The following is a 26756-nucleotide window of genomic DNA, read 5'->3' as shown; positions in this document are numbered from 1 at the left end:
TTCTTTTTTATCGTTGGGGAGTATGTCATCTTGAAAATATGTAATAATACGGTTGCACCAGTCCCAAGTCAGGTTTATGGTTCTTACCTCGATTTGGTCTATCGACGAGTTGAGGAGGTGGATCACATTTCTTTCTCTAGTTGTAATGTTTTTTGTGGCTGCAACTAACTTAGCGAGGCCATCCGCCTCGGTGTTCAGTGCTCGGGGGATCTGGTCGAGCTGACATTCGTCGAACTCGGGTAGCAGTTTACAGATTTCGGTCAGGTACTTTTGTAATCTTTGCTCCTTAATTTGGAAAATCCATGTGACTTGGTTGACCACGAGTTGAGAATCGCATCACAATCTTAGCCGCTTCACCCCGTATTTGAGTGCTGGTCTCAGTCCTGTAATTACGGCCTCATACTCGGCCTTGTTATTAGTCATGTCCGGGCATCTTATGGACTGGTGAATCACTTCGCCTGTTGGGACTTCGAGTACGAGTCCCAGCCCAGTTCTTGACGCATTAGACGCGCCATTGGTGTACAGGACCCAGAGGTCTCGTGTTTGGGAAGAAGCGTGGACGACTTCTTTTTCCATTTCAGGCATTATTTTTGCGCTGAAGTTGGCGACGAAGTCTGCGATGACCTGTGATTTTATCGCCGTTCGCGACCGATATGTAATGCCATGCTCGCTTAGTTCGATGGCCAATTTGGCCAACCTGCCCGATAGCTCGGGTTTATGTAAAATGCTCCTTAAGGGAAAGGTCGAGATGGGGTGGCATTGGAAATACGGTCTAAGATTTCGTGAAGCTACGACTAAGGCCAGAGCCAGTTTTTCAAGATGGGGGTATCTTGTCTCGGCATCGACTAGTATTTTGCTAATGTAATAGATGGGGGATTGCGTACCTTTATTTTCTTGGACAAGGACTACGCTCACAGCTACTTCGGGCACGTCGAGATAGATGAGGAGGAGCTGTCCCGGTTCTGGTTTTGAGAGCAACAGTGGCGAGGATAGGTACACTTTTAACTCCTTCAGGGCTTGAACACACTCAGTGGTACATTGGAGACCATTCTCCTTTTTGAGCACGTCGAAGAACTTATGGAACCTATCGGAGGATCGTGAGATGAACCTCGAAAGGGCGGCGATACGGCCGATCAACCTCTGGACCTGCTTTTTGGTGGTCAAGTGCTCTGCTATCCCTTCGATGTCCTTGATTTGGTCGGGATTGACCTCGATACCTTATCGACACTAGGAAACCCAAGAATTTTCCTGAGGCCACGCCGAATGCACATTTTTTGGGGTTCAGTTTCATGTCGTATTACCTGCGTATGCCGAAGGCTTCTCTCAGGTGGTCGATGTGATCTTCTTTCCTTTTGGATTTGACCAACATGTCGTCGATGTAGACTTCTATCATTTTTCCGAGTTGTTTTTTGAACATCTTCGTCACCAACCTTTGGTAAGTTTCCCCTATATTTTTCAGTTCGAAAGGCATGACCCTGTAGCATTATGTCCCTTGGTGGGTGATGAAGGTGGTCTTTTCGTGGTCCTCCTCCTCCATGAGGATCTGATTTTAGCCCGAGCAGGCATCCAAGAAACTTAGTAGTTCGTGTTCGGCCATTGTGTCGATGAGTTGGTCGATATGAGGTAATGGAAATGAATCCTTGGGGTAAGCTTTGTTCAGGTCAGTGAAATCTACGCCCATACGCCACTTGCCGTTCTTCTTTTTCACCATGACTACGTTGGCGACCCATTGGGGATACTTCGACTCTCTGACGGAGCCATTTTCCAACAATTTTTCCACTTCTTCGCGCACAACGTCATTTATTGTGAAGTTGAACTTACGCCTAACCTGCCTCACCGGGGGGTGGAGTGGATGGACGTTCAATTTGTGCGTGGTGATCTCCTTTGGGATACCTAGCATATCTGCATGGCTAAAAGCAAATAAGTCCGCATTAGCAATTAAAAATTCACGAAACTTACCCAGTTCCTGAAGTTTGCAGCCGATGTAAGCTTTCTTGTTGTGGTGGTTGCTGTCTAATTGAGCGGGGTTGAGGTCCTTTATGGTCGATCCTGCGGCCTCGACCATATCGGGGTCTCTGATGACGTCCTCGTTGTCATCACATATCGACCTCGACCTTGTTGATTGTTATGCCTCTTTTTCTTTATCCTTTGTTTGTTAGGTGATCGTGCAGTCTAGGGCGATGCGGTAGCATTCCTGGGATGTGCGTTGCTCCCCTCGTATACTGAATATGCCCCATAGAGTTGGAAATTTGATGACTTAGTACAAGTTGGAGGGGATATTTCTCATGGTGTGTATCCATGGTCACCTTATTATGGCGTTGTATGTCTTGTCCTAATCCATGATGTGGAATGTGGTCTCCAGAGTGATGCCTCCCTCCAGGACGGGGAGTGTGATCTCGCCAGATGTTCGCTCAATTGCATTGTTAAAGCCTGTTAGTGTGATGCAGCATGGCACTATCTTGTCCTCGAGTTTTATTTGTGCAACTACTCAAGGATGGATAATACACGTGCCGCTCCCATCGTCTACCATAATCCGTCTTACGTCGGTATCTAAAATTCGTAAAGTAATAACGAGAGCGTCATAGTGAGGGAAATCCAAACCGTTGGTATCTAACTTATCGAAGATGATACTTTCTTCGAGTTCATCATATCATTCACGGGTGTTTGACCGCTTGAGCTTGTGGGTTTTGGTGAACTTTACATTGTTGATGGTAGCGTCGTCCCTTCCACCGATGATCATGTGGATGGTGCGGGCTGGCGAGGGCAGTTTTGGCAGCCCTTGATGTTGTTCATGTCCTCTGGAAAAGTTGGTCCTTCCCCGATCGCTCAGCAATTCTTTAAGGTGTCCTTGTCGCAGCATGTTTATGACCTCCTGTCTTAGGGCAATGCAATCTTCGGTCTTATGTCCTCGCTCTTGATGGAACTCGCAGAGGGCTTCTGATTTTCTGTTATTCGGGTTTGATCTCATCTTTTGTGGCCACTTCACCTTTGGTCCGAGCTTCTCCAAGGCGTAAACAATCTATGTAGGTTACACGCAGAAATTGTGAGCGGATAGTAAAGGGGGCATACCTCTCTCATTCCGGTGAGTCCCTGTTCTTGATCGGGATGGGCCTTCTTTATGGTGGGATGAGGACGCAGTGGTAGTTCTGACATATGGGAGATGTCGTTCCCGGTTTGGTCTTGAGGCCATGGTATCTCTTATGATATCATTTCTTCAATCTTTTCTGGACTCTGCTTATACCGAGGTCAGTCGATGGGTCGGCCCATTGAGGTCGTCCTAGTCTGCTCGCACTTCGGCATAATATGCGTTATGTATTTCGTCCTAAGTCGTTGGGGGATACTTCATAAGCCGACTTAATAATTTTTTTGTCGCCCTTGAACCATTTCTGCTCAGCCCATTTTGAAAAGCAGCTACCGCTATTAATTCTGATACATTGGGCAAGGTCATTCTTACTCGGTTAAAATGTGCGAAGAAGTCCCTCAGCCCCTCTCCCGGAGACTATTTGATAGCAAAGATGTCATTTACTCTTGCCTCGTCCTTCTTGGCCCCGACATGGGCTGTCACGAACTTATCGGCCATTTCCTCAAAGGTTTCGATGGAACGTACAGGCAGTTGCGAATACTAGGTTAATGCACCTCCTGTGAGGTTTTCACCAAATTTCTTTAGCAGAATGGAGGATACTTGTTCCTTTGTGAAGTCATTGCCTTTCACGACGGTGACGTAATGTGTCACATGATCCTCGGGGTCAGTTGTGCCATCGTATATTTTCAGATAAGGAGGCATTTTAAAGGTCTTTGGTATGGCATGTGGGGAAGCGCTATCACTGTACGGCTGCTCGACGAACCGACCGACATCTCTCTTCGGCAATAGCTTTGGAGCGCCCGATATTTTATCGACCATTTCTTGGTATTCTCTGATTTGGTCCCGAAGTGCCTTGTTCTCATTTTTCATTTCTTCCATCCTTTTCAGAATGGCTGTGAGAGCGTCGTCGTCTGCATTGTTAACAATACTGTGAGTAATACTTGTCGTCGTGGGAGGAGGAGGAGGTTGATCATGTTGCTCGTCCAATAGTGGTGTAGCACAAGTCCTCGCGTTTATTGTGGCCGCGTCCTGAACGGGCTTATAGAGGACGCTGGTCAGTGTATCATTTAGCAAGGCCTCAAGGAGCATCTTTATCATTGGTGGTGCCTCCTCTCCCACGGATGTAGAGGCTGTCTTACCAATAGATTTTGTGAGGTTGCAGTGGGGAGGGGGTGATCCACCTCGCCTAGGAGAGGTATTGGGCGTTGTGTCCTTGTCCAGTGCTTCAGAGCTTTCGCGGATGATGTTGGTTGGGAGGTCACTCATTATTCTCGTTCTTTCTTCTCTGTTACCTGCCATATTAGATCTATGCATGCAGAGAGAAAAAGGCTCTAGTTTTTTTTTTTTTTTTAAACTTTAGTAACCAATGTTGATTGTAGATCTAGAAAAAACTAAAAGACTTAGCTAGAATATCCCCACAGACGACGCCAAATCGTTTGACCAAAAAGTGTAACTTTCGGTTAAAATATTAAATTTATATAATGATGGGTTAAATCTAGTTAAGGATAATAACTCTAGATGCAAATCTTAAAAACATGCGGAAGGTGGGGACAAATCCCGTAAATGATTGATGACAATAAGTGTAAAATACTCTTAAAGTATGAGCAATAATGAAGGTATAACTGACAATAAATAACAATAAATGGCATTCAAGTAAATAAGGAGAATAATTCACCCAATAATGGATGGATTAGACGAATATTTCTCATGACAATGATGAGTGACAGAAAGATCCAAGATTTGTTTGAACAATCCTCGGATTTGGTGGAAAGATGTGGAATAATATGAGCAAGAATCTTTGTCAAAAGGCAATTTTTGTATTTTTATAAGAGGGAGAGAATCTTCTACCGAAAAATGTTCTTATCAAATGAATATTACCCCCTATCATTGTCTTTTCTCTCTCTCTCTCTCTCTCTATATATATATATATATGAGACATTTTCCTAAGAAACTCTAGTAGTACAAGTAAAGAGATTATCCACTAGAATATTCTCCTTTAATATCCTATCCTGACAAACTAGCCGTTACAACTCCTGTCATCAATATTCAGCCTTGACCTCGACCCTTGTTGACATCTCGATTGCGGCTCTCGTCGGCTCTCGTCGACATCTCGACTACGGCTCATGGCTGACACCTCGGCCAATGACTTTGCTGCTTCCTGGTCCACCTCGACCGACTCTTTCTTTAGTGCCATATTACGCTAAATATCCTAAGGGCAGATTTTGGCCTATACAGTAGTAACTTGCTGCGTGAGTTCAACAATGTGTATGGCATGTGTAAGATTTGAAAGAGCCCTACTCTACTAATTCCAAAAACTTATTGTCCTGATTATTTTTAATCATCTCAATTTTTGTGGCATCGTTCAAATTTTAGAGTCAATTTGTTTTTGACCTTAAATTCGGACTTATAGTTTTTGAGTTTTTTAAATAAATTTTTCATTTTGAAACATTACTTAAAGTATTATAAGTTATAATAATTAATAACCTAAAATATTTAACGATAAAAAAACTCGTTTAACTCTCAAAATTCGAACGATATTATATAAATTGGAACAAAAAGAATAAGAAGAGTAGAGCATCATAAAGTCAAATTAGATGAATAAAATAACTGAACAATTAAAGAATCACGCTAAATTCAACGTTAAGCAATTATCATGAGTATAGCCGTATAGGTGAAAACTGGAAACATGACCCTGCTATGTGGTTTTACCGTAATAACATTGGAAAAAAGGAAAAAGCTAAAGAAAAGGGAAAGAAAAAATACAATCTAGAAAATATAGTTTCCAGAAGAAAGGATGGGCCTTTATAGACCCCCAAACAAACAAGGCCCAATACAAACTCAAAAAGTATTAGAGTGAGCAAAGGAGGAGCTGAGAGCGGGGAAGAAAGGAAAGGAAAGGAAAGGAAAATGTTGCAGTATCCATCGTTCATGTTACAGTACCCATGCTCTACTCGAATTATTCCGACGTCGTTTTTGCTCCCCGCGCAGTGGCCCCAGCCTCAGAGCGACGAGCTCCTCCTTGCTATGGAGGAATCTGATTTTGAAGAAAAGGTCCGCCGTTCCCCTCTTTCTCCCAACAGTTTCAAATCTCATTATAATGTTGCTTGTATATGTATCTTAGGGTATCAACTGTTGAAAGTTTTATCTTATCATAAATATTTAGTTGTGCTTGTCTCATTTGTTGTGAATTGCTAGGGGGAGTAGCCTAAGTAACTTCCTTTTTTGTTTTGATCGGTAGGTAACATGAAGTATTTTTCCTCTTTTTGTCTCCAAAATGTTGACTAATTGGCTTAATGAGTATATTACTGCTGGTAAATATGTTGCTATAATATAAATTATACTTGCTTTAAACAATTTTTTTTTTTTTTTTTGTAGTAGGACTCAAGGTGAACTAGTTTCTCATTATTGTGTTGCTTGTCGATGCATTTATAGGGGTATCAAATGTTGATAATTAGGTCATATTATTATTATAAATATTTAGAAGTGCTTGTCTCGTTGAGAATTGCTGGGGAACTCAGGGAAGTAACATACATTTTCCATCAGTATTACTGCTAGTGAATATGCTGTTATTATATAGGTTATACTTGCTTGAAAGAAATTGTTAATCTGTATCAGGGTTCGAGGTGAACTAGTTTATATGGAGGCTGTGATACTACATCCAACACAAAATTAATCTTGATAGGGTAGGGGGAGCCACAAATAGGAATAATGTTTGTCTCAAAGTTAATATATTCTTGAAAGGTTTCAAGCCTTAACCAACTTGGACCATAGTTTCTAGCTTTCTCTATTATTCTGACGCGATAAACGAAATGTACAAAAGTGACGAACCAAGTGTGTGGTCCTAAGTGATACGGTGTTTGGAAGAAATAAAAAATAGAAATAGAAATGTTTATGTAATTATGATGAGGATATTAAGTATTAACAGCACCATGTCAACTTAAGAGGAAGACTATTATTTATTTTTTTTTGGTCAAAATAAAATTTTATATTCAACCAAGTATAACAATGCACACAACAAGCTCTTTTGGACTCAAGAGCTAGTTCTAAAAAAGTAAGACCAAAACTGTATCTACATCACTAAGCAAAACTTTGGCATTGCAATGCTATTCAGTTTCAGCTCAGCACCTTCTAGGAAGGGTATAAGCTGGAACCTCAGCATATAGCAGCAATCTAGCCAACTCTATGTTGGGTACCTATTAAAACTCTCTGATTGACTCTTCCATTTACAATTTCTCTGGCCTATGATATGAAGTTGTATAACAGTTTCCTTGATCCTTTGCCAACTCTCTTGTTTCTGCTTTTGAAATCTTCTTGCATTCCTCTCTGCCCAGATGTGGTAAACAAAATTGGAAGCCTAGGATACTAGCCCTTGGCCTGCTGTTATTAACGCTGTTAGATGCCCACTGCACTTTATCCTGCCAAAAGCCACTTCTTCTGTTTTTTCCCAGCCAAGCTAGTATAAACCCCCACAAATGCTTTGAATAAGGACAGGCAAGCAGGAGATGTGACATTGTTTCCTCAATATCTGAACTATATAGCACACAGCCCTTATCAACCTGAATCCCCCATCTTTCTAGTCTATCAACATCGGCGAGTCTTTGTTGTATTGCCAACCATAGGATGAACTGATGCCTAGGTATTATGCTTTTCGCCAAGACTCCCTTCTTCCATGCTACCTTTCGAAACTGAGGAGTGAAAGATTTTTAAGCTTTCTTGATGCTGAACTTCTCCTTTTCTGTAAAACTGTTAAGCACTAAACTAGAATCCCCACTACTCACTAACCAATCTTTTGCATCAAAGATCTTCCTTACTACCCAACCAGCTTGTTTTGGAGTAGGAAAGTGTGGCAAGTCTCTCCCTTTAGAATCTATGAATCCATTTCACCCATAAATTTCTTTTTTCTGAGTCACAACTCACAACCCAAAGAGGCTTGCAAATAGCTGCTTTGTTCCATCTACAGAAATCCAGAATTTTTAGGCCCCCAGCAGACATTGGCATATACCGTTTGTCCCATGCTACTAAGGCCTTCCTTGAGACCTCATTGCTGCCAGTCCACAGGAATGTCCCGCAAACATTTGGCACTAGTGTAATGATCTTATTTGGTAGTAGAAAGACTTGAGCCCAATAAGTTTGCATTTCAAATAGAACACTCTTGAATAGCTGGACTCTTCCACTGAAATACAGGAATTTTTTGGACCAGCATCTTATTCTTGAATGAAAAGCAAGATTGACAGAAAGTTAGGCTTGATAGAGCTACTTTAGGGTAGCTGGTGGAAAAGGACTAATGATGTGCCTATTGCCCAAGGCTCTTGACCTATAGGATCTTTCTTCTAACTAGTCTCTTCCCTGGGTTAAGAACAATGAAAATTTGTCTTTGCAGAGAGTGTTCTTTTATGCATTGTACAAAAAATGAAAAAGATGTAGTGACGCTTCCATGATATATACATAATTCGTCAGACATGTCTCTTCACTTGCCTTTATGTTTTTACAAATGTATTTTTTCATTCTATATTTTTTTTTTGTGTGTTTATGAGTTATGATCTTCTTTTAGCTTTTTATATATTCTCCCCAACATATGTTCTTTCAGGCCTCAACCATCCCTGTATTAAGGTACTTATTTGCTGCTTGCTTACTTAAGTTTATGTAAGTTGTTATTTCTGGAGTTATTCCAGTGACAATTACCTTAATTAAAGGTTTGTACATTATAATTGCTGCGACAACTGTTAAATTATTAGTTGATTAGGTTCGAAAATTAGGACTGCAAACTTCTCCTAGTGCCATGTACCTTAATTATAATTGCCAAGTCGGGTGTTGGAAGCCAACAGCTAAGTGTTTAGTTGGCAGTATAGCAGAACACTGCCTGTCCTACGATTTGAGGATTGTTGATGCTACTAACTCTTACTTCTAGCTATTTAAGACCATTGAGGGATTAATGCTGAAGGAAAGGAGGGGTTAGAAACAAAAAAGAAAGAATTATGGTGAAGTGGAGGGAGACAAAATCATGCTATAATTTCACAGTTTCTCAAGAAATCTTCTATTGAAAAAGATTCTTATGTAGGTTAAGTTGGTTAATTTTTTGAACAAACAATATAATGATTATAAAATTAGTTTGTATTGTTTTTCTGGAAGAGGTTGAATTTTGACCTTTTTCTCTGAACCATGTCTCAATTTTTCCATGTAAACATCAATAAGACTTATTTATAAGAACAGAAAAGTTTTTTGGAAGAGATTGAATCATGAACTTTTCCCTGGCTGGTGTCTACATTCTCCCTTACTGGAATACTACTAACTACTAAGGTTTAAGACTTAAAAAGGTGCCATATTGGAGAAAATAGGAAAATATGTTCTTTGTGTAGCCCATGATAAACCAAAGTGGGATAAAGTGGGCATGTATCTTATTTCATCAAAAAAAAAAGTGGGATAAAGTGGGCATGTATCAAACAGTTGGCTGGTTGGATCCAGCTTTTCCTCTTACTTGCTTTGCTGCAACTCTTAAGTCCGTTATGTTTGTTTTCTTTCCTTTTTCTGTAACTTTCTGTCTCGCTTTCATTTGCAAAACTGCATTCTTTCTTTCTTTTCTTTTCTTTTTTCATAAGAAGTTGTCTGGCCTCATATCAACTGACAAATACTACCAAGTTCCTAACTTTTCCTTCTTGATGTTTGCAAAATTTGTAGTGTAATGAAATCAGAAAGATGAACAGCAACTTAGTCGTAATTGGGAAGACTAACATAGATAATGATAAAGAAGACTTTGACAATGAAGCAGACGATGATGATGCGGACAATGGTGAGGAGTCAGAAGGTGATGACTTTGAGCAGGAAACTGGTTGACATATCGTGATTAGTTTCCTGTATCTGTATGTGCGGTCTATCTACGGTAATGCTTCGTAGTTCATGGTTTGGACTTGAGTTTTAAAATTTTCTGAACAGTATCTGGATATTATTTGCTCAAGTGTTTTGTAGCCAAGGAGAGATGGTTCCGGTAGGAACGGAAAGAGCCTGTTAATATTCTGTATTCGAAAATATATTAAAAAATAAAACGATATAAAACCAGAAATGTAGAAGAACAAAATTATTCCGAGCCCACTGAATTCACAGTGTTTCCTTAAGGAACTTAATCCCCTCCTAGTACCCGAGGTTTAGGATTATTTCCTCCCATGATAGAACGGATTACCCTCACTGGTGTAGCGATACTTCAAATCCCAGTGACAACGAATGCAAATAGCGGTAGTAAATCACACTTACTACTTTCTTTTCTGTTAAAACAATGCAGAAAGAAGAAGGATTAATCGGAATTTTCGTAAGGAAAATCTGAGGGAGAGTTCATGTATTTATAGCCAAAAAACGTTGGGTTATACTTGAAGAGTTACAACTCTTCATGCAAGGTTGCAACTATTGCGTTAATACTAACAAATAAATTTGGTCCAAAAAATTTAATCAATCAATCATTTGACTGAAGCCGAGCGACGACGACGGCGCGGGGCTTGCCTTCTTCTTAACTCTTTAAGAGCTAGAAGAAGAGCAATTGTATATATACCCATCAAAAGTCTTTTCCTCCTCCAATATGAGACAATGTCCCTTTGTCAAGGAGGGAAAATCAAAATTTCATTTTCCCCTCCATTTCCCATTCACCCTCATTTAAGTTCTAAGAAGCTTAAACCCAACAATCCCCCACATGAATGGGGAATGGCTATATCACTAAAATATGCATGAAAAACTGTGTGATTTACACGCAAGGATTAATCACATCTGGATAAGTAGGTTTCCCTTTGAACTTTCCGTAGTGAACTTATGTCGGATATACTCGATCAATCGGTAGATTTGATATCTTTGAACCGTCGAACTTTGGTATATACCTAGACAACCATCAGTCACACAACCAACCCTTAACCGTCTTTGGTTCTCATTGTTGTGTTCGTTTCAGCCATAAACTCCGCCTGGTTTCATAAGTGCGTAGAGAACTGGCCTTGCAAAATTCTCCTTGAAGCGACTAACACTTCTCACTTACATAGGTGGTTCCTAAACGTGTCATCCCGTAGATACACTTTTTGATATGCCCCGTATCAAATTTAGAAACCATTAAAAAGCCTTACTGCTTTATCCTTGGTACTGAACATTGTCTCATCACGAAAATGGACCAAAAACTTTAGTTGACAATGTTGAATCGTCATTAATGACTTTGTTTGATCTCCTTGAACCTAGATATTGGGATCTCCAGTCTTCTAGGTAGAGTTACCGCCACAATGACTTGTCCTCGGCCATAGTTTCATTCCCCTCGATGATCTTTCAACTACCTCTCTAGTTAGGCCTTTCGTAAGTGGATCCGACACATTGTCGCTTGACTTTACGTAGTCAATTGTGATGATCCCCCTAGAGAGTTGCTGCCTAACAATTTTATGTCTTCGTCGTATATGACGAGATTTACCGTTATACATAACGCTCCCAGCCCTTCTAATCGCTGCTTGACTATCGCAATGTATGCATATTGGTGCTAACGGTTTGGGCCAAAATGGAATATCTTCCAAGAAATTCCGGAGCCATTCAGCTTCTTCATTGACTTTATCTAAGGCAATAAATTCAGCCTCCATTGTAGAGCGGGCAATACACGTTTGTTTGGATGACTTCCAAGATACCGCTCCTCCACCAATAGTGAATACATATCCACTTTTGGACTTAGAATCAGTTGAACCGGTGATGCAATTTGCATCACAGTATCCCTCAATCACCGCAGGATAATTACTGTAGTGCAAAGCAAAGTCTTGGGTATGTTTTAAATATCCCAAAACTCGTTTCATCCCCATCCAATGAGATTGACCTGGATTACTCGTGTATCAACTCAATTTACTTATAGCACACGCTATATCTAGTCGAGTACAATTCATGATATACATTAAATATCCCAGCACACGAGCATAATCCAATTGTGATATGCTTTGGCCTTTGTTCTTTGCAAGTGCAAGATTCACGTCAATTGGAGTCTTTGCAACTTTAAAATCTAAGTGCTTGAATTTTTCAAGTACTGTTTTAATGTAATGAGATTGCGACAATGCCAGACCTTGAGGAGTCTTATGGATCTTAATACCCAAAATTAAATCGGCAACTTCCAAGTCTTTCATATCAAACTTGCTAGTTAGTATACGCTTAGTCGCATTTATGTTGGCAATGTCATTACTCATTATCAGCATATCATCCACATATAAGCAAACAATGACTGTGATTTGTAACATTTTTAATGTACACACATTTATCACATTCATTTATCTTAAAACTATTTGACAGCATTGTTTGGTCAAATTTTACATGCCATTATTTGGATGCTTGTTTTAGTCCGTAAAGCGACTTAACAAGTCTACATACCTTCTTTTCTTTACCTGGAACCACAAACCCTTCAGGTTGTTCCATGTAAATTTCTTCCTCCAAATCTCCATTTAAGAAGTCATTTCAACGGCCATTTGATGAATTTCAAGACCATATACTGCAGCTAATGCTACGAACGTTCGTATGGACGTAATTCTCGTAACTGGAGAGTATGTATCAAAATAGTCAAAGACCTTCTCGTTATCTATACCCTTTGACCACAAGTCTTGCCTTATATTTATCAATAGTACCATCATCTTTCATTTTCCTCTTAAAAATCCATTTAGAACCCAATGGTTTATTGCCTGGAGTAAGATCAACCAATTCCCATGTATGGTTGTTCAGTATGAATTATATTTCACTATTGACTGTCTCTTTCCAAAATAATGATTCGGAAGTAGTCATGGCTTCTTTCAATGTTCGAGGCTCATTTTCCAATAAGAAAGTCACAAAATCTGGTCCAAATGAAGTAGACGTTTTTTGACGTTTACTCCGTCTTGGATCCTCCTGATTATACGTACTTTCTTTTGTTTCCTCCCGAAGTCGTTTAGATGCTTCACCAATTGACTTTTTATACGGATATATACTTTCGAAAAATTCAGTATTATCTGATTCTATAACCGTTTTATTATGAATGTCGGGATTTTCTGATTTATGAACCAGAAATCGATATGCTTTACTATTTGTTGCATATCGTATGAAAACACAATTAACAGTTTTAGGTCCTATCTTTACCCTTTTGGGTTTAGGAACTTGCACTTTTGCCAAACACCTCACACTTTAAAATAATTCAAGTTGGGCTTCCTTCCTTTCCATTTTTCATGTGGAATGGATTGCGTTTTGCTATGGGGTACTCGGTTTAATATCCGATTAGCTGTAAAAATGGCTTCCCCCACAAGTTCTGTGGCAAACCAGAACTTATCAACAAAGCGTTCATCATTTCCTTTAATGATCGATTCTTTCTTTCCGCAATCCCATTGAATTGGGGCGTGTAAGGGACCGTTGTTTGATGAATAATTTCATATTCTAAACATATTTTTTCAAAAGGAGATTCGTATTCACCACCCATTCTCTTGTCAAGTTGCGTTTCAACTTCATTTTTGTATTGTTTGAATGCATCTATTGCGTTAATATTAACAAATAAATTTGGTCCAAAAAATTTAATCAATCAATCATTTGACCGAAGCCGGCGACGACGACGGCGCGGGGCTTGCCTTCTTCTTAACTCTTTAAGAGTTAGAAGAAGAGCAATTGTATATATACCCATCAAAAGTCTTTTCCTCCTCCAATATGGGACAATGTTCCTTTGTCAAGGAGAAAAAATCAAAATTTTATTTTTCCCCATTTTCCATTCACCTTAAACCCAACAAGAGCCATCAGTCTTTCTGGCAGAAGAATCATATATGAAGAACTTGATCTTCGTTTATGTATTTCTACTCAAGATTTTAATTTCTACATTACTTTGAAAGAGGAGATCTGTTTTATATGCAGTTAGTTTCTTGTTCTATCCATTAAGTATACAACAGAAGATACAGTGTGTTCTTCTCTAACTTCGATTGTACAATAATTTACTGCCATTATACATTATGCTGTAACTTTGAAAAACGATATACGCAATAGTTAAGATTGGTTTATTCGAAACCTTAAAGATTAATATCAAGTGTAAAGGATTTACATCATCTCTCTACCGATGGTACATAATTTGCATCAATGTTTATAAAAAAGAAAAAATAATCATTAATGTACGTAATAAATGTAATAATAAGAAAATGTAATGATGCGATAAGGTAGGCGAGTGCAACTAAAGCAAAATAATCACCAAAGTTATTCAAACGAGAGCAATTAAGTTGCTCTATCTTAATTCGTAGTACAGAATACAGTCATATGTATTCCGGGGACCAATCTTGATGTCATTGCCCCTTTTATTCCCTTATAAATATTTCGAATGGTGGTTTAGACCTTAGGACATTTTTGGGCAATTCAATATATTATCACTTCGCATGCTAGGAACGAAAGGTTCTATCCACTTAAAACTAATCCAAATCTAGATAAGGCAGTGGTTCTGGAAAATGAGTCATCAATTATCCTAGTAGAGGCTGTATCCTACATCAGCCATTGAATGATTTTAAATTATCAAATTGCTTCCTTCTTCTTTCAATTTGCAGTTGATTGCATCACATAATCGACAATTTCTTGGCGTCATGTAGAAGTAGACAATTTTCCCCTTCAACTCTTTCGTAAATGTCAAAAAGGAAAAAACGGTCTTGATTTCTTTTCTTTTTTAATTTATTTTTAATCTTTATCTTCAATATTTATCATGACTGAAACTCGGATTGTGACTACTAGAATCAAGAGTTTATAAATTACTCCGAAGTACTGCACATAACGCCTGGTTGTATACAGATCAACTATAAGCATTTAAGCACACTCTTCACCTTTTATTCAATTGCGAAAACACTGAGAAAAGAAAAAAGAATGAGTTTTCTCTTCCTGTTTCTTAGGGAAACAATCAAGATAGATTAGTTAAGAACTTAAGATATAGACATGTTAAATATTGCTAATTAATTAATCTGGCCTGAATATAGATGTATGATCGAGCAACCAAAATCTTGGTTTACAATAGCCTTAGTAATCATATCTACGATAGTAATGTTTTTTCTCACACTATTATGCGTTTTAAGTATAGCTAGCATTTCCAAAGCATAATCTTTTTTCTACTCCTCTTCCAACTACTATGACAGTCTTTCTTTTTCGATTTGCTTACCGAAATTGGTATATTTCTATATTTAAGATCTTAATTTTATTTTTTTTAATTTTTACCTTTTCATGAAAACACACACGATAAAAACCACAATAAACAAAGAGTGTCATACATCAAGGGCCGTTTGGTTGGTATGGTTAGGAGTTCTCTCCAAATAAAATCTAACATTTTATTAAACAATGTTTGATTACTTTTATTATTCTTTTCCTCATAAACAATACATGCATAAGTTATTAGACATGTATATATTATTTTATGTAGGATCGAATATAGAATAAGAACTTAGATATTAGTCATACATGTATTAAACAAGTAAAACGAATAAACCAACCTCCATAAGTAAACAAATTTTTATTTTGTTTAAAAATAAAGGGCATATTTTAAGTTTTACACTCACTACCACAAAATGTCATATTTTCGACCACGAAATCCATCGGAAATCTATTGTTTCCGACGGATTTCAAGTGGTCGGAAAAATGATGGTCGTAAAATATTTTCGACCGAATCATTCAGAAACTCCCGACCATTTTGTCCGCAACAAGAAAAAGTCAAGTTGATCGAATAAAATTAAAGTTTGCAACCGATTCTGCCGCACAATTAATAATAAATGTTAATTAAATAATTAATGTTCCGATCGATTTGGTCGGTAATTTAAATAATTAATTATTATTTTATTCAAATGTTCCGACTGAATCGGTCGAAAATTACAAATTAATTAATTAAATATTTCGACCTAGGAATTTTCCAAGTCCCGTTTTCGACCAAAGTGGTCGAAAATCAGCCGCAAACTTTGGTAAAATATAGCAGAATTCTGCTTCTACTGTATTTTAAGCTACACCCCCTGCCAAATCAAACAACCAATATACAACACAACCAATATCACAAATGCTCAATCAATTGAGCCAAAAACATCAAGTATCAAACTAGGTTAAACATAACAAAATCATTTAACAAGTGTAATGTCACGACCCCAAATTTTCTCTGTAGAATGTCGTGACGGCACCTAATCTCTAAGACTAGGTAAGACTAACAACATGCGAAAACATTAAATAAAACTTAAAATTTCAAAACTTCATAAAAAGAAACTATAAACTCAATGTGTACAACTCCCCAAAACTTAGTGAGATATAAATCACAAACTCTAGATACAGTGCTGAACAATCCTATACATCACTGTCTATAAAAGTGTAAAGAAATAAGGAAGAACAGGATAGAAGGGGACTACGAGACATGCGGACGCGGGCAGGTGTACCTTGAAGTCTCCAAATGCAGGCTCAATACGCTAGTACTGGGATTGATAAGATGTACCTGGATCTGCACAAAACATGTGCATAAGCGTAGTATGAGTACACCACAACGGTACCGAGTAAGTGTTAAGCCTAACCTCGGTAGAGTAGTGATGAGATCAGGTCAAGGCCCTACTTGAGATAATAAGAAACGAAACAGAAGATATAATGATATAATGATAATGACAAGGAAGTGAAACAATAAAGAATTTACGAAAAGTTAACAACACGGAATCAAGGCAGTTAATACAACACGAAAGGAAAACAGGAATTTTACATGCTAAGGAAACAACAACCAAACAAACACAACAAATAGAGAAGATCAAAAAGGGGCCCTACTGAGGTACCGCCTCGTAGTCCCAAATTATAAAGGTAACTCACAGTCTTTCCTTATATCAAAGTGGGAGCCTTGACATTTAGTTTTGAAAATTATTTTTTCGAATTAGCACCCCGCATTTTAGCTCATCTTATCACACTGCATGACTGCTAGTAGTTCCCCTACTAGCCACGCGGATCAAGCCTATCTTATCTCACCACATGCATTTCAGTACCCAAACCTTATACCACCGCATGCGTATCAATAGTAATAACAGCACGACAGAAACCTCGTGCAAATAGTAACAACATCACGACTGAAACCTCGTGCAAACAACCAAACAATCCTCTCAACAATAACACGAATGCCAATACATAACAGCTCAATAAAAATGATATTTTACAACTTACACTTTGCCTCAATAGACACCACGGCCTTTGCAACTCAATACCAAACTCACAGCAAAATACTCAAGAATAGCAATTTCAAGTAAGGGTTCAACAGTTAAATAATGAATACAGAATTAAAAAAAATAAGTAATTCAACTAAACATGTAAGGCAATTTGCAAATAAGATATACAACAAGTGACATGTGAAATTAGACAAACATGATGTTTATAATATATTAAAGTAACTCAATTAAAGAATGAAAGGAAACTACAAAGCAAAAATTTAGAAATTTCACATTTAGCCCGTGTACGCACTCTTCATCTTGCGCACACGGCTTTTACATTTCATAATCATCACAACAATACGAAATCCTAAGAGAAATTTTTTCCACACAAGGTTAGATAATTCACTTACCTCAAACCACGCTAAATCAATCAACTAGAAGTCCTTCCCCTCAATTTTTAACTCTGAACGGCTCGAATCTATCCAAAACAATTTCATACTATAAATATAACTATAGGAAACTAATTTAAATAATGAAATTATGATCTTAGCAAAGAATTGAAAAATCGCCCCAAAAGTCGACCCAGGCTCGCGTCTCGGATCCCCACCAAAATTATAAATTCCGAACACCCATTCGATATCGAGTCCAACCATACAAGAATTATCCAAATCCGACATTATTTTGCCTTTCAAAACCCAAAAACTTAGCCTAAGAAGTTTTTACCATTTCCCCCAAATTTTAAACTCCAAACACTAATTAAATGAAGAAATTATCAATAGATTCGTGGGAATTAATCAAAAATGAGTTAGAATTTCTTATCCCAAAGTCTTCTCTGAAAATCATTCGAAATTTCGCCTCAAACCGAGCTCTCAAAGTCCCAAAATGAATTATGAAATCAAACCCTCGAAAATTTCATTTTCTGCCCAGCGACTTCCGCTTCTGCGACGCCGCACATGCGGAAAAACCATCGCAGGTGCGGAAAACACTCAAGTCTCAAAATTCCGCTTATGCGGACCTTGGCTCGCATCTTCGAGCCTGCTTATGCGGAGAACCCCTCCGCTTCTGCGACCAAAGACACGACAACCCTTGTCCGCAATTGCGATCTCCTTTTCGCACTTGCATTCTCGCAGATGCGGATAACTCCTCGCACCTGTGCTCCCAGTTGGGCTTAGCCAAAATCGCACCTGTGATTACACGCTCGCTTTTTCTAGTCCGCACCTACGGCCAGTCCCTCCGCAAGTGCGATGACACCAGAAGCTGGAAAAGTCCAGCAGCTCAACAAGTCCAAATTTCGATCTGAATTCAACCCGAATCACCCCCGGGCTCCCCGGGACTCCTTCCGAATATACCAATTAGTTTCAAAAATACATAACGGACTTACTCGAGGCCAAAAATCACATCAAACAACATAAATTTTATGAATCGCAACCCAAATTCAAGCCTATGAACATCCAAATTCCAAACCCAACGCCGATTCATACCAAAACAACTCTGATTGACACCAAATTTTGCACACCAATCATAATCGATATTACAGACCTATTAAAACTTTCAAAATCGGGATCCGACCTCGATATCAATAAAGTCAACTCCCGGTCAAACTTTTCAAATTACTCAAATTTTTAACTTTCGCCAATTAACGCCGAACGACCTACGGACCTCCAAATTAACATTTGAACACGCTCCTAAGATCAAAATCACTATATGGGGCTATTGGAATCACCAATACTCCATTCCGGAGTCTATTTCACACAAGTCAAATTGTGGTCAACTCTAACAACTTAAACCTCCAACTTAGGGACTATGTGTCCCATTTCACTCCGAAACTCACCCGAAACCAAAACCAAAACGAAAACCAAATACCCCGACGAGTCACGTAACTACAATATAACATAAAGAAAACATAAATTAGGGGATCGAGGCTAAAATACTCAAAACGACCGGCCGGGTCGTTACATATAAATTCTATTAAACCACATCAAAATCTAAAAATCTCAACTAAAATGACATGCAACCAAGTCTAAAACGAACCAAGTCAAAATCAATCAAGTCTAAATATCATACTACACATTCCAAATTACTACTCTTCATCGGTTTTAGTCTCCTCATTGTTAGATTCTTTCATTGCACGTTGGTTTCCATGAATGTCCACATCATACTTATTGTTTCTTGAGTATTATTTAATTGTTGTGATAATTCATTGATTTAGCTCTGTATAGTCTCAATTTCTTCTGGTGAAGCAGAAGCACCACTGAATAATGCGGCTGAACGACGGTTTAACTCCAAGTCCGTAGACTCTACCTTTATTTATTTTCATGAGAAATAAAAAAATTAAAATTAAATGAGCAAGAGAAGAAACATACAATTTGTGCAAAATAATATTAAAATAAATATTACTAAAAAATTCTATATCTTTATCTACTCCACCGGCTGCTTGTGTCCATATCGAAGTCATATCTTCGGGCGTCGATTGGGAATCAGGTTGAGTTTGTTGCCATTCCTTCATAAATCGTTGATACTCGTCCTAAAATATAGATGATAAGCATCATATAAACGAACTAATCTTAACCAAAATAAATGTAGTATTGATTTTAGAATCTTACATGTCTCTGATGCACGCGGTTCGACCCATTCTTCTTCTTCTTCTTCTTCTTCTTCTTCTTCTTCTTCTTCTTCTTCTTCTTATGTGTATCCTCAAAGACATGAGCATGACACATTTCCCCATGTGCCTTTTCTGTCAAAATTAAGAATATGAGTTTATTATGTTCGATCACATATAAGTAAAACTAAATAAAATTTTATAAATAAATTATCAATCTCAATCGATGGGCTGCGCAACGAACGAGCCACCCTTACTGGAGGCTCTGTTTGCCTTCTCTTTTTCACTCTTTTGCTTCTATTCATTGGTGTTTCACTTCTCCAATAGTTAAAGCGAGATATCTTGACGTAACCAATCGGGCATGTTGCCACCTTTCCGAGCAACAAAATGAGTATCTTTAATCCTTTTCTGAGCTCCCTTCTCGAAAATAGCATTCACCCGAATTTCATGCTGAGGATATCATACACACTTAGTCTGCAATTAAAAAAAATTTAGACGAACACAATAAATATTATATAAATTATATTTATTCGTACCTTAAATTGAAGCCACATATTCACTCTGATATGGTATGATATCTCTCTCCAGGAATTCCACGGCTCATAAAAAAATCGCTCAATAGATTTCACAACCATATGTGTGGCCTGATAGGATGGCAAAAACCTACATTATATTTAATATGTAAAATAAGCATTCGTCAAATATATGTGAAACTTTATTCTAACAATTAAAAATAAAGAATTACTTACTCGTCCCCAGGGGATACGATAATCAACCGATGCAAATGATTAAGTTCTTTGCCATATAAAAAACTTTGGGTAGGTCAATCTTTGTCGAATAAGTTCATTCATAAGGTCAATAATAGAATCCATGACCGCTTGAGAAATAGAATTATCCGATTTAATACTTAGTAATCTAATTGGAATAGACAACTTGGAATGCGATGCGCCTTCATAAAGCAGACAACTAGCTTCCTCTAACTGCTTGAAGAAACACTTAGCCTCATCATTGGGTTCAGATTGAGCCCCTGGGAACATCTCAAAAGCATCCCTCATCATTTCATTAAATCGAGAATTTTTAATATTAATATTCTCCGCTATACGACTATCTTCTTCACCACCAAAAGAGTTCTGAAAATCAACATCATCTACACTAGCATGACTCTCCCCATGAACAGTCCATACATAATAAGTTTCCATAAACCCTTCTTATACAAATGAACAGTAAAAATATCGGGACCCAATAACTTAACACACTTGCATTTCACACAAGGGCACATAATCGTCCCTTCAATAAGGAAATCATAAGTGTCTTTGCTTTAGAAATAAAGCCAGCAACCCCTTCTATAAATTCATCCCGCACTCCCGTACAATTCGAATAATTTCTATTATACATTCATCTACTATGTCCAATTCCATCCACACAAACCAATAAGTGTTAAACTTCTCTAAACTTCACTATTAGCTACATCTCTTAAGTAACACAATTAGATTTTAAAACAAAAGTTACGTAATTAAATATGCACACAAATCTTCACTTCATTCCCAACAAACTTTCTTGATGCTTTTTCAACAAACCCTATTTCATAATATAATTGGGGGGGGGGGGGGGGTCCTCAAGTTTTCTACTTCTAGTGATGTTTAATCAAGAATCTTTTAGGATTGGTGATATTATGTACATTTGGCTTATTGCATAATAATTAAAAAATATGTCATATGTTTGCAAGTCTTACAATTGCATATTTAGAGCTTTAGTTACAATGACTTCTCAAGATGTCAATTCAGATAAAGGCAAGGGCATCATTTTTTATCATTAATTACTAAGGAGTAGGTTTCCTGATCAATACTATATACAGAATAAAATTAGCACACAAGTATATATAGTTCACTTGTACATAATACCAGAAAGAGTAATCAAGAAAATTCAATGTCTAGAGGTTAACTATTACTAGTCCACTCTAAATAAATAAGTTAAAAAGTCATAGAGAATAAATAGCTAGTTACAAATAATATATAGAACAAATATATTAAGATTCTACTTGAATTGCAATAAACAACTAGCTAGTTACAAATAATATATAAAACAAATATATTAAGATTCATAGAACAAATATATTAAGATTCTACTTGAATTGCAATAAACAAAAAAATATTAAGATTCAAGGCGAATAAAGGATGAACGGAAAACTTACCTCGCCGGAAAAAAACAAAGCCCGCATGCTGGAATTGCTGCCTGAAAACGAAAAAAAATTAAATAGTTGGGGTTAAAAAATATCAAAGCTAGCCGCGAGAAAGGGAGGAGGGAGAGAGAGATTCATACCCGCCGAAAAATTGATATTCGAACACGACCGCCGGCGATGGAGGAGAAAGAGAAGAGAAAGAAAGGAAGAAAAGATAAAGAAGGAGAAAAGAAGAAATAGGTCGGTGGAGGGTTTTAAATTAGATTTTCGACCGGAAACAAAAGTAAAATTAAAAAAATAATTTAATTTCCGACGTTTTGATTGGAAAAGCACTGACAAAAAATTTAAAAATATTTCTAACCGAATCGAAAAATTAATTATATAGTTTATAATTTTCCGATCGTTTCAATCGAAAGTCCAGAAGTGGTCAAACATTAAAAACTTGACTTTCATGGATCGACTGAAAACTAAATTTCCAATATGGTAGAAATATTAAAAAAAATATAAACAATTTTTTTCATATATTTTACGACCGAAACCATCGGAAATTTCTGAATACTAATTTCAGTCGGAAATTAGTCTGAATACTAGTTTTCACATTTTCTAGTAGTGACTACATGTTAATTTGTAACATCAAATTAACAAGTGTCTGACAAGAGAATAATTTGTACATTACAATCTCTGCATCACTCGCGTTAATTCCTATACGGGTACACCAAACAACCCGTCAAAGTAATCGAGAAACCTCACCGGCGATTGTGTTTCTGTTGATTCGTGTATCATTTCATCTGCGAACATATATTATCAAAGAGAGATAGTCCTATTTATATTTTCCCTACCACAATTTCAACAAACTTCTTGTAACTAATGTCAATTAATAGTGTGTTTGACTAAGCTTTTAAAATCAACTTATTTCGAAAAATACTTTTCTAAAAAAGATTTTTTGTGCGTAACAGTTTGTGTTTGATTAATTAATTTGATAAATATTTTTGAACAACAATTAATGTTTGACCAAACTTTTTAAAAGTGTTTCTAACTATATTTTTCTCAAAAGTGTTTTTGAAAAACATCTAGTTTTTTTTTGCTTCTCAAAAACGACTTCTGGTTATACTCAAAAATAATTTTTTTTCTTCTAAAAACTTGGTCAAACACCTTTAACTTTGAAAAAAAGATACTTTTGACTACCAAAAAACTTAAATACCTTTAACTAAATGAACTTGGTCAAAGAGACAATAATTTATATTCCCGGCATGGGCATATTCCGAGAATCATATTGCTAGTCCATTCCTAAATAGAAGACTTTCAACAAGTGCCAATATATACAGCCTTTCGAAGACGACTAGGGCCAAATCCCCGAAACATGAATGACACCACCCTAATATTCTGCCATTCTAAAAAAACATTATTTTCCCTTGAAATTATTAGCTGGCCAAGTTGCTCCAGGTCAAATCAACTAATATTCCTCTACATTTGGACTTAGTAGGCGTTTGGACATGAATTCCAAAAAAAAAAAATTCAAATTTGAAATTTCACTAAAATTTGAATTGAAGATGAAATTGTGTTTTGTTATAATTTTTGCAACATATTTGGATGTCTTTTTTTAAATATATTTTGCAACTAAAAACTAGCAACCTCGCCAATTTTTTAAATTTAAAAATGCATTTTTAAGTGAGATTGGAAAAATTGAAAAATTTTGATAACCAAACGCCGTTTTCAAAAAAAAAATTGAAAAAAAAAGAAAATTTTCTTATGTCCAATTGGGCTCTTATTATTTAGTTCTCTTCTAGTTTCGCTATATTGCCCCATCTTCACATGTAATGTAAAGTAATCCGCTTAAGCTAGCTGCTTAAATTTGAGCACATTATGCTGCATAAATATCATTTGCGAGTCAAAAGACATATTGAGTTAGTTCGATCTAAAAGTTTGTAATTAAACTACACGCATTACCCACTTGTCCCATCAAACAATGAAAGAACTAACTGACCCATAACTTACGAAAAGAATATGCTTAGTTGGATATATAACAATATTAGAGGAAATTGTTAAGCAAATAATTCAACTAAAAAATAACTTTGATCAGTTAGAGTAATAAAGTTACGACCATTTAAATTTCTTAATTCATCTTAACCGACAAAATTTTGCACATATTACAACGCAACCCTTTTATTATCTTAACGTAATTTAGTCCCTTGACACAACTCATAAGACTCGATACAAACTTATCCGCACATTCAATACAAAATAAATAGTGGAGTATACGACATGTGTTTACATAGACTTGTAAACTTTCTTAATTATCATAATTAATATATATCCTTAAATTATTTAATCATAATTAATGATTGTAATTTAAACGAACTTACATAATTATTGTAAAGGAGCATGATATACAAATATAATAACCCTTCTGTAACGTTCTTGGCTTTGTACGCGCTTAGAATGTTCAAATTTCACCACTTTATGCCTTGAATAATCCTTGTACCACCTACACTTTGAGCCGCCCAACCACTCAATACCTAGATCACTTTCGTCTTAGTTTTTAACCCCTGGTACTTTATTATAATTATACATCGCATGTCAACATTTACGACTATGTGAACATTCTTACGTCTAAATAATTACTTACCTCTCAAATTTTACCATCTTAAACAATTTTAATGCACTTTTACAAATTCTAATATTACTATCTTTCCTCAGTTTAATTACTATATTTCATACATTAAATAGTTATATAAAGTTCGAGGGCTTATGGTTCCCTCGAATTCTGCCTCTAAAGCACTGTTTCAAATTTTCCTTACTTTCCTCTTAATTAGAAATTAAGATTTATTAATTATATGATCCCATTGTTTGAATCATCATTTCCGCGACGAATAATTCACGCAAGCTGCTCCTCTCTTGCTTTGCCAGCTCAGAATGCTTCCAATCCTGAAATACCTCAAAAGGAAAAGTGTTAATAAGAAATGAATTAAACGCACAAATTAAGAAAGAGACCAATGGGAAAGAGTAATTAAATCGGCTGGGGACATACATAGACCCCCGCAACCAAAAAACCAAAAGTTTTCCCAGAAAAGAAAAGGTTACAAAATCCTAAAGCGTGTGAATCCTCATTCGTGCTGCCTAAACACGTGTGCCAACCTCCAGATTATCTACAAGTGTCCACAAAAGAATGGTCCACTTCTCTGGCCCCCCCACGGAATCAATTGAGGCCCCAAACGATGCCTAAACGAACGCGGGGTGGGCACACAAAAGAATTTTATTTTATTTTTAAAAAGAAATAACTCCCAAAGCAACACGCCATTTGCCAAAGCAAGACGGAGAACGGAACCCTAACGGCCGTGTGCACAAGTCCAAAAAAGGGCAAACTCAGAATATCTCAAAACTCTCAACCTAACCTCACAATTGAATTGAACTGCAGTCTCAAATAATGTAAAATCCAATTCATGAACCCAACATTCGGTCGGCATTTGTCATTGTATATATTCCATCTTCATATGATATATGTCTTCTTTTTTACTTTTTTGGATCTCTTTTTCTTTTTTTCTTGGGTGGGGGAGCTTAATTCACTCTTGTCTATGTGCTCAACTCATATATCTCCTGAAAAACCTCAATTTCTGTCCCTTATTTATTATTATCTTAATTTCTATTGGCTATGGTTTCTATGAGCAACAAAGTAAAGATGCCTAGGGCTTCCACGTTCACAGCAAGGGTAGTAAAACTTCCTGCCGTCTTTCCTTCCGCCGACTGGATATCCCAAAGCTGGAGAGTAATACCTAGCTGCTGCTGCCGCCGCATACGATGAAGGCGAATAGAAGCGGCTGACTTTTTCCGGCTTCAATTTCGATGCTGGAAAGTCAAAGCACGACATAGGCGATGAAGGAGGAGAGACTTTTTTCGCCGAGCTGAGTGGAAATACAACAGCTCTAATCTTCATCTCCCGATTCGTCAACGCCGAAACTCGCTCGTACTCTTGAATCATATTCATCAGGTCCTCATCACATGTAATGCTTACCAAAACATCCAAATCCTCGCTCGGCAACTTACACTTCAAATTCATTGACGATCCACACAGTTCTCCAAACTTCACCATCAACTCTGCACCAATTAATTTTCATCAGCTCCTATTTTCCCCGCAAAAAGCACAGCAATAACTCTACTTTTAAAAAAAGAAAATAAATAATGTACTAACGGACCTGCAAAGGAAATATAGCGATCGACGGAGAGAACTCTGGTAAAGCCACCGACGTAACGGAGGTTGCCGTCGGAGGGACGGGGGAGGATTCTCCCGCCGTAACTATAGAGAAATTTGATTGCGTGCGTAGAGTTCATGCTTTGGATTGAGTTATACGAGGTAAGGAATTGAAAAGTATTTTTTGAACTGTAAAGGAGAGAGAAGAAAGCGGAGGAGCTTCTAGAGAAAGAGAAGATGCTTTGAGATTGCGGGCACCTTCAAGAACCATAAGGCTAGGGAATAAGCTGTATATATAGGGTGTGAGGACTTGAAAATTTTGTTACTCCAAATTCAAAGCGGACAAGTAAAGCAAAGGAAAAGGTGTTGTTGGGGGTGGGGTAAAGAGGTTATTCGGATATTCGTTAATTTTCTTGGGATCCAAAAGATGGATGGTCCACTCAAGATGGGATGAGTGGTTCAACTGATGAGCTGTTGGGCTTACGGGTATGATTCGTGTAGCTACAAGAAAGGGCTGGGTGGAATTGAAATTTTGGATTTCGGCTGGTGCCGTGTTTTCAGGGTTTGGCCCGATCCATTTTTTTGGTCTGTTGCTC

At 37.3% G+C, this 26756-nt stretch overlaps 2 protein-coding genes across 11 annotated transcripts; one reads left to right on the top strand and one right to left on the bottom strand.

Annotated features, from left to right (window-relative positions):
- The first annotated feature begins 5919 nt into the window (after window positions 1-5919).
- LOC104106809 (uncharacterized) lies at window positions 5920-10163 on the top strand. The gene is made up of 2 exons (XM_009615440.4): window positions 5920-6133; window positions 9758-10163. The coding sequence occupies exons 1-2, from the start codon at window positions 5990-5992 to the stop codon at window positions 9911-9913; spliced, it is 300 nt and encodes a 99-aa protein (XP_009613735.1). The 5' UTR covers window positions 5920-5989; the 3' UTR covers window positions 9914-10163.
- A 9304-nt stretch (window positions 10164-19467) lies between these two features.
- LOC104106810 (RAF-like serine/threonine-protein kinase PRAF) lies at window positions 19468-26454 on the bottom strand. Of its 10 annotated transcripts, none has more exons than XM_070197442.1 (9): window positions 26165-26454; window positions 25745-26066; window positions 22115-24899; window positions 21987-22027; window positions 20545-20822; window positions 20332-20458; window positions 20053-20269; window positions 19800-19930; window positions 19468-19720 (listed from the first exon to the last, which is right to left on the bottom strand). In XM_070197442.1, exons 1-3 carry the CDS (start codon window positions 26298-26300, stop codon window positions 24830-24832), a joined length of 528 nt encoding a protein of 175 aa, XP_070053543.1. In that variant the 5' UTR covers window positions 26301-26454; the 3' UTR covers window positions 19468-19720; window positions 19800-19930; window positions 20053-20269; window positions 20332-20458; window positions 20545-20822; window positions 21987-22027; window positions 22115-24829. The 10 variants fall into 10 exon arrangements, with proteins under 10 accessions (XP_070053543.1, XP_070053547.1, XP_070053545.1 ...); XM_070197446.1 differs by having other exon boundaries at window positions 20053-20245; XM_070197444.1 differs by having other exon boundaries at window positions 20332-20439.
- Between the last annotated feature and the right edge of the window lie 302 nt (window positions 26455-26756).

The sequence above is a fragment of the Nicotiana tomentosiformis genome, chromosome 3 (assembly GCF_000390325.3).
Source record: "Nicotiana tomentosiformis chromosome 3, ASM39032v3, whole genome shotgun sequence".
In the NCBI taxonomy this organism is placed as follows: Eukaryota; Viridiplantae; Streptophyta; class Magnoliopsida; order Solanales; family Solanaceae; genus Nicotiana; species Nicotiana tomentosiformis.
This window is presented reverse-complemented; position numbering and strand designations above follow the sequence as displayed.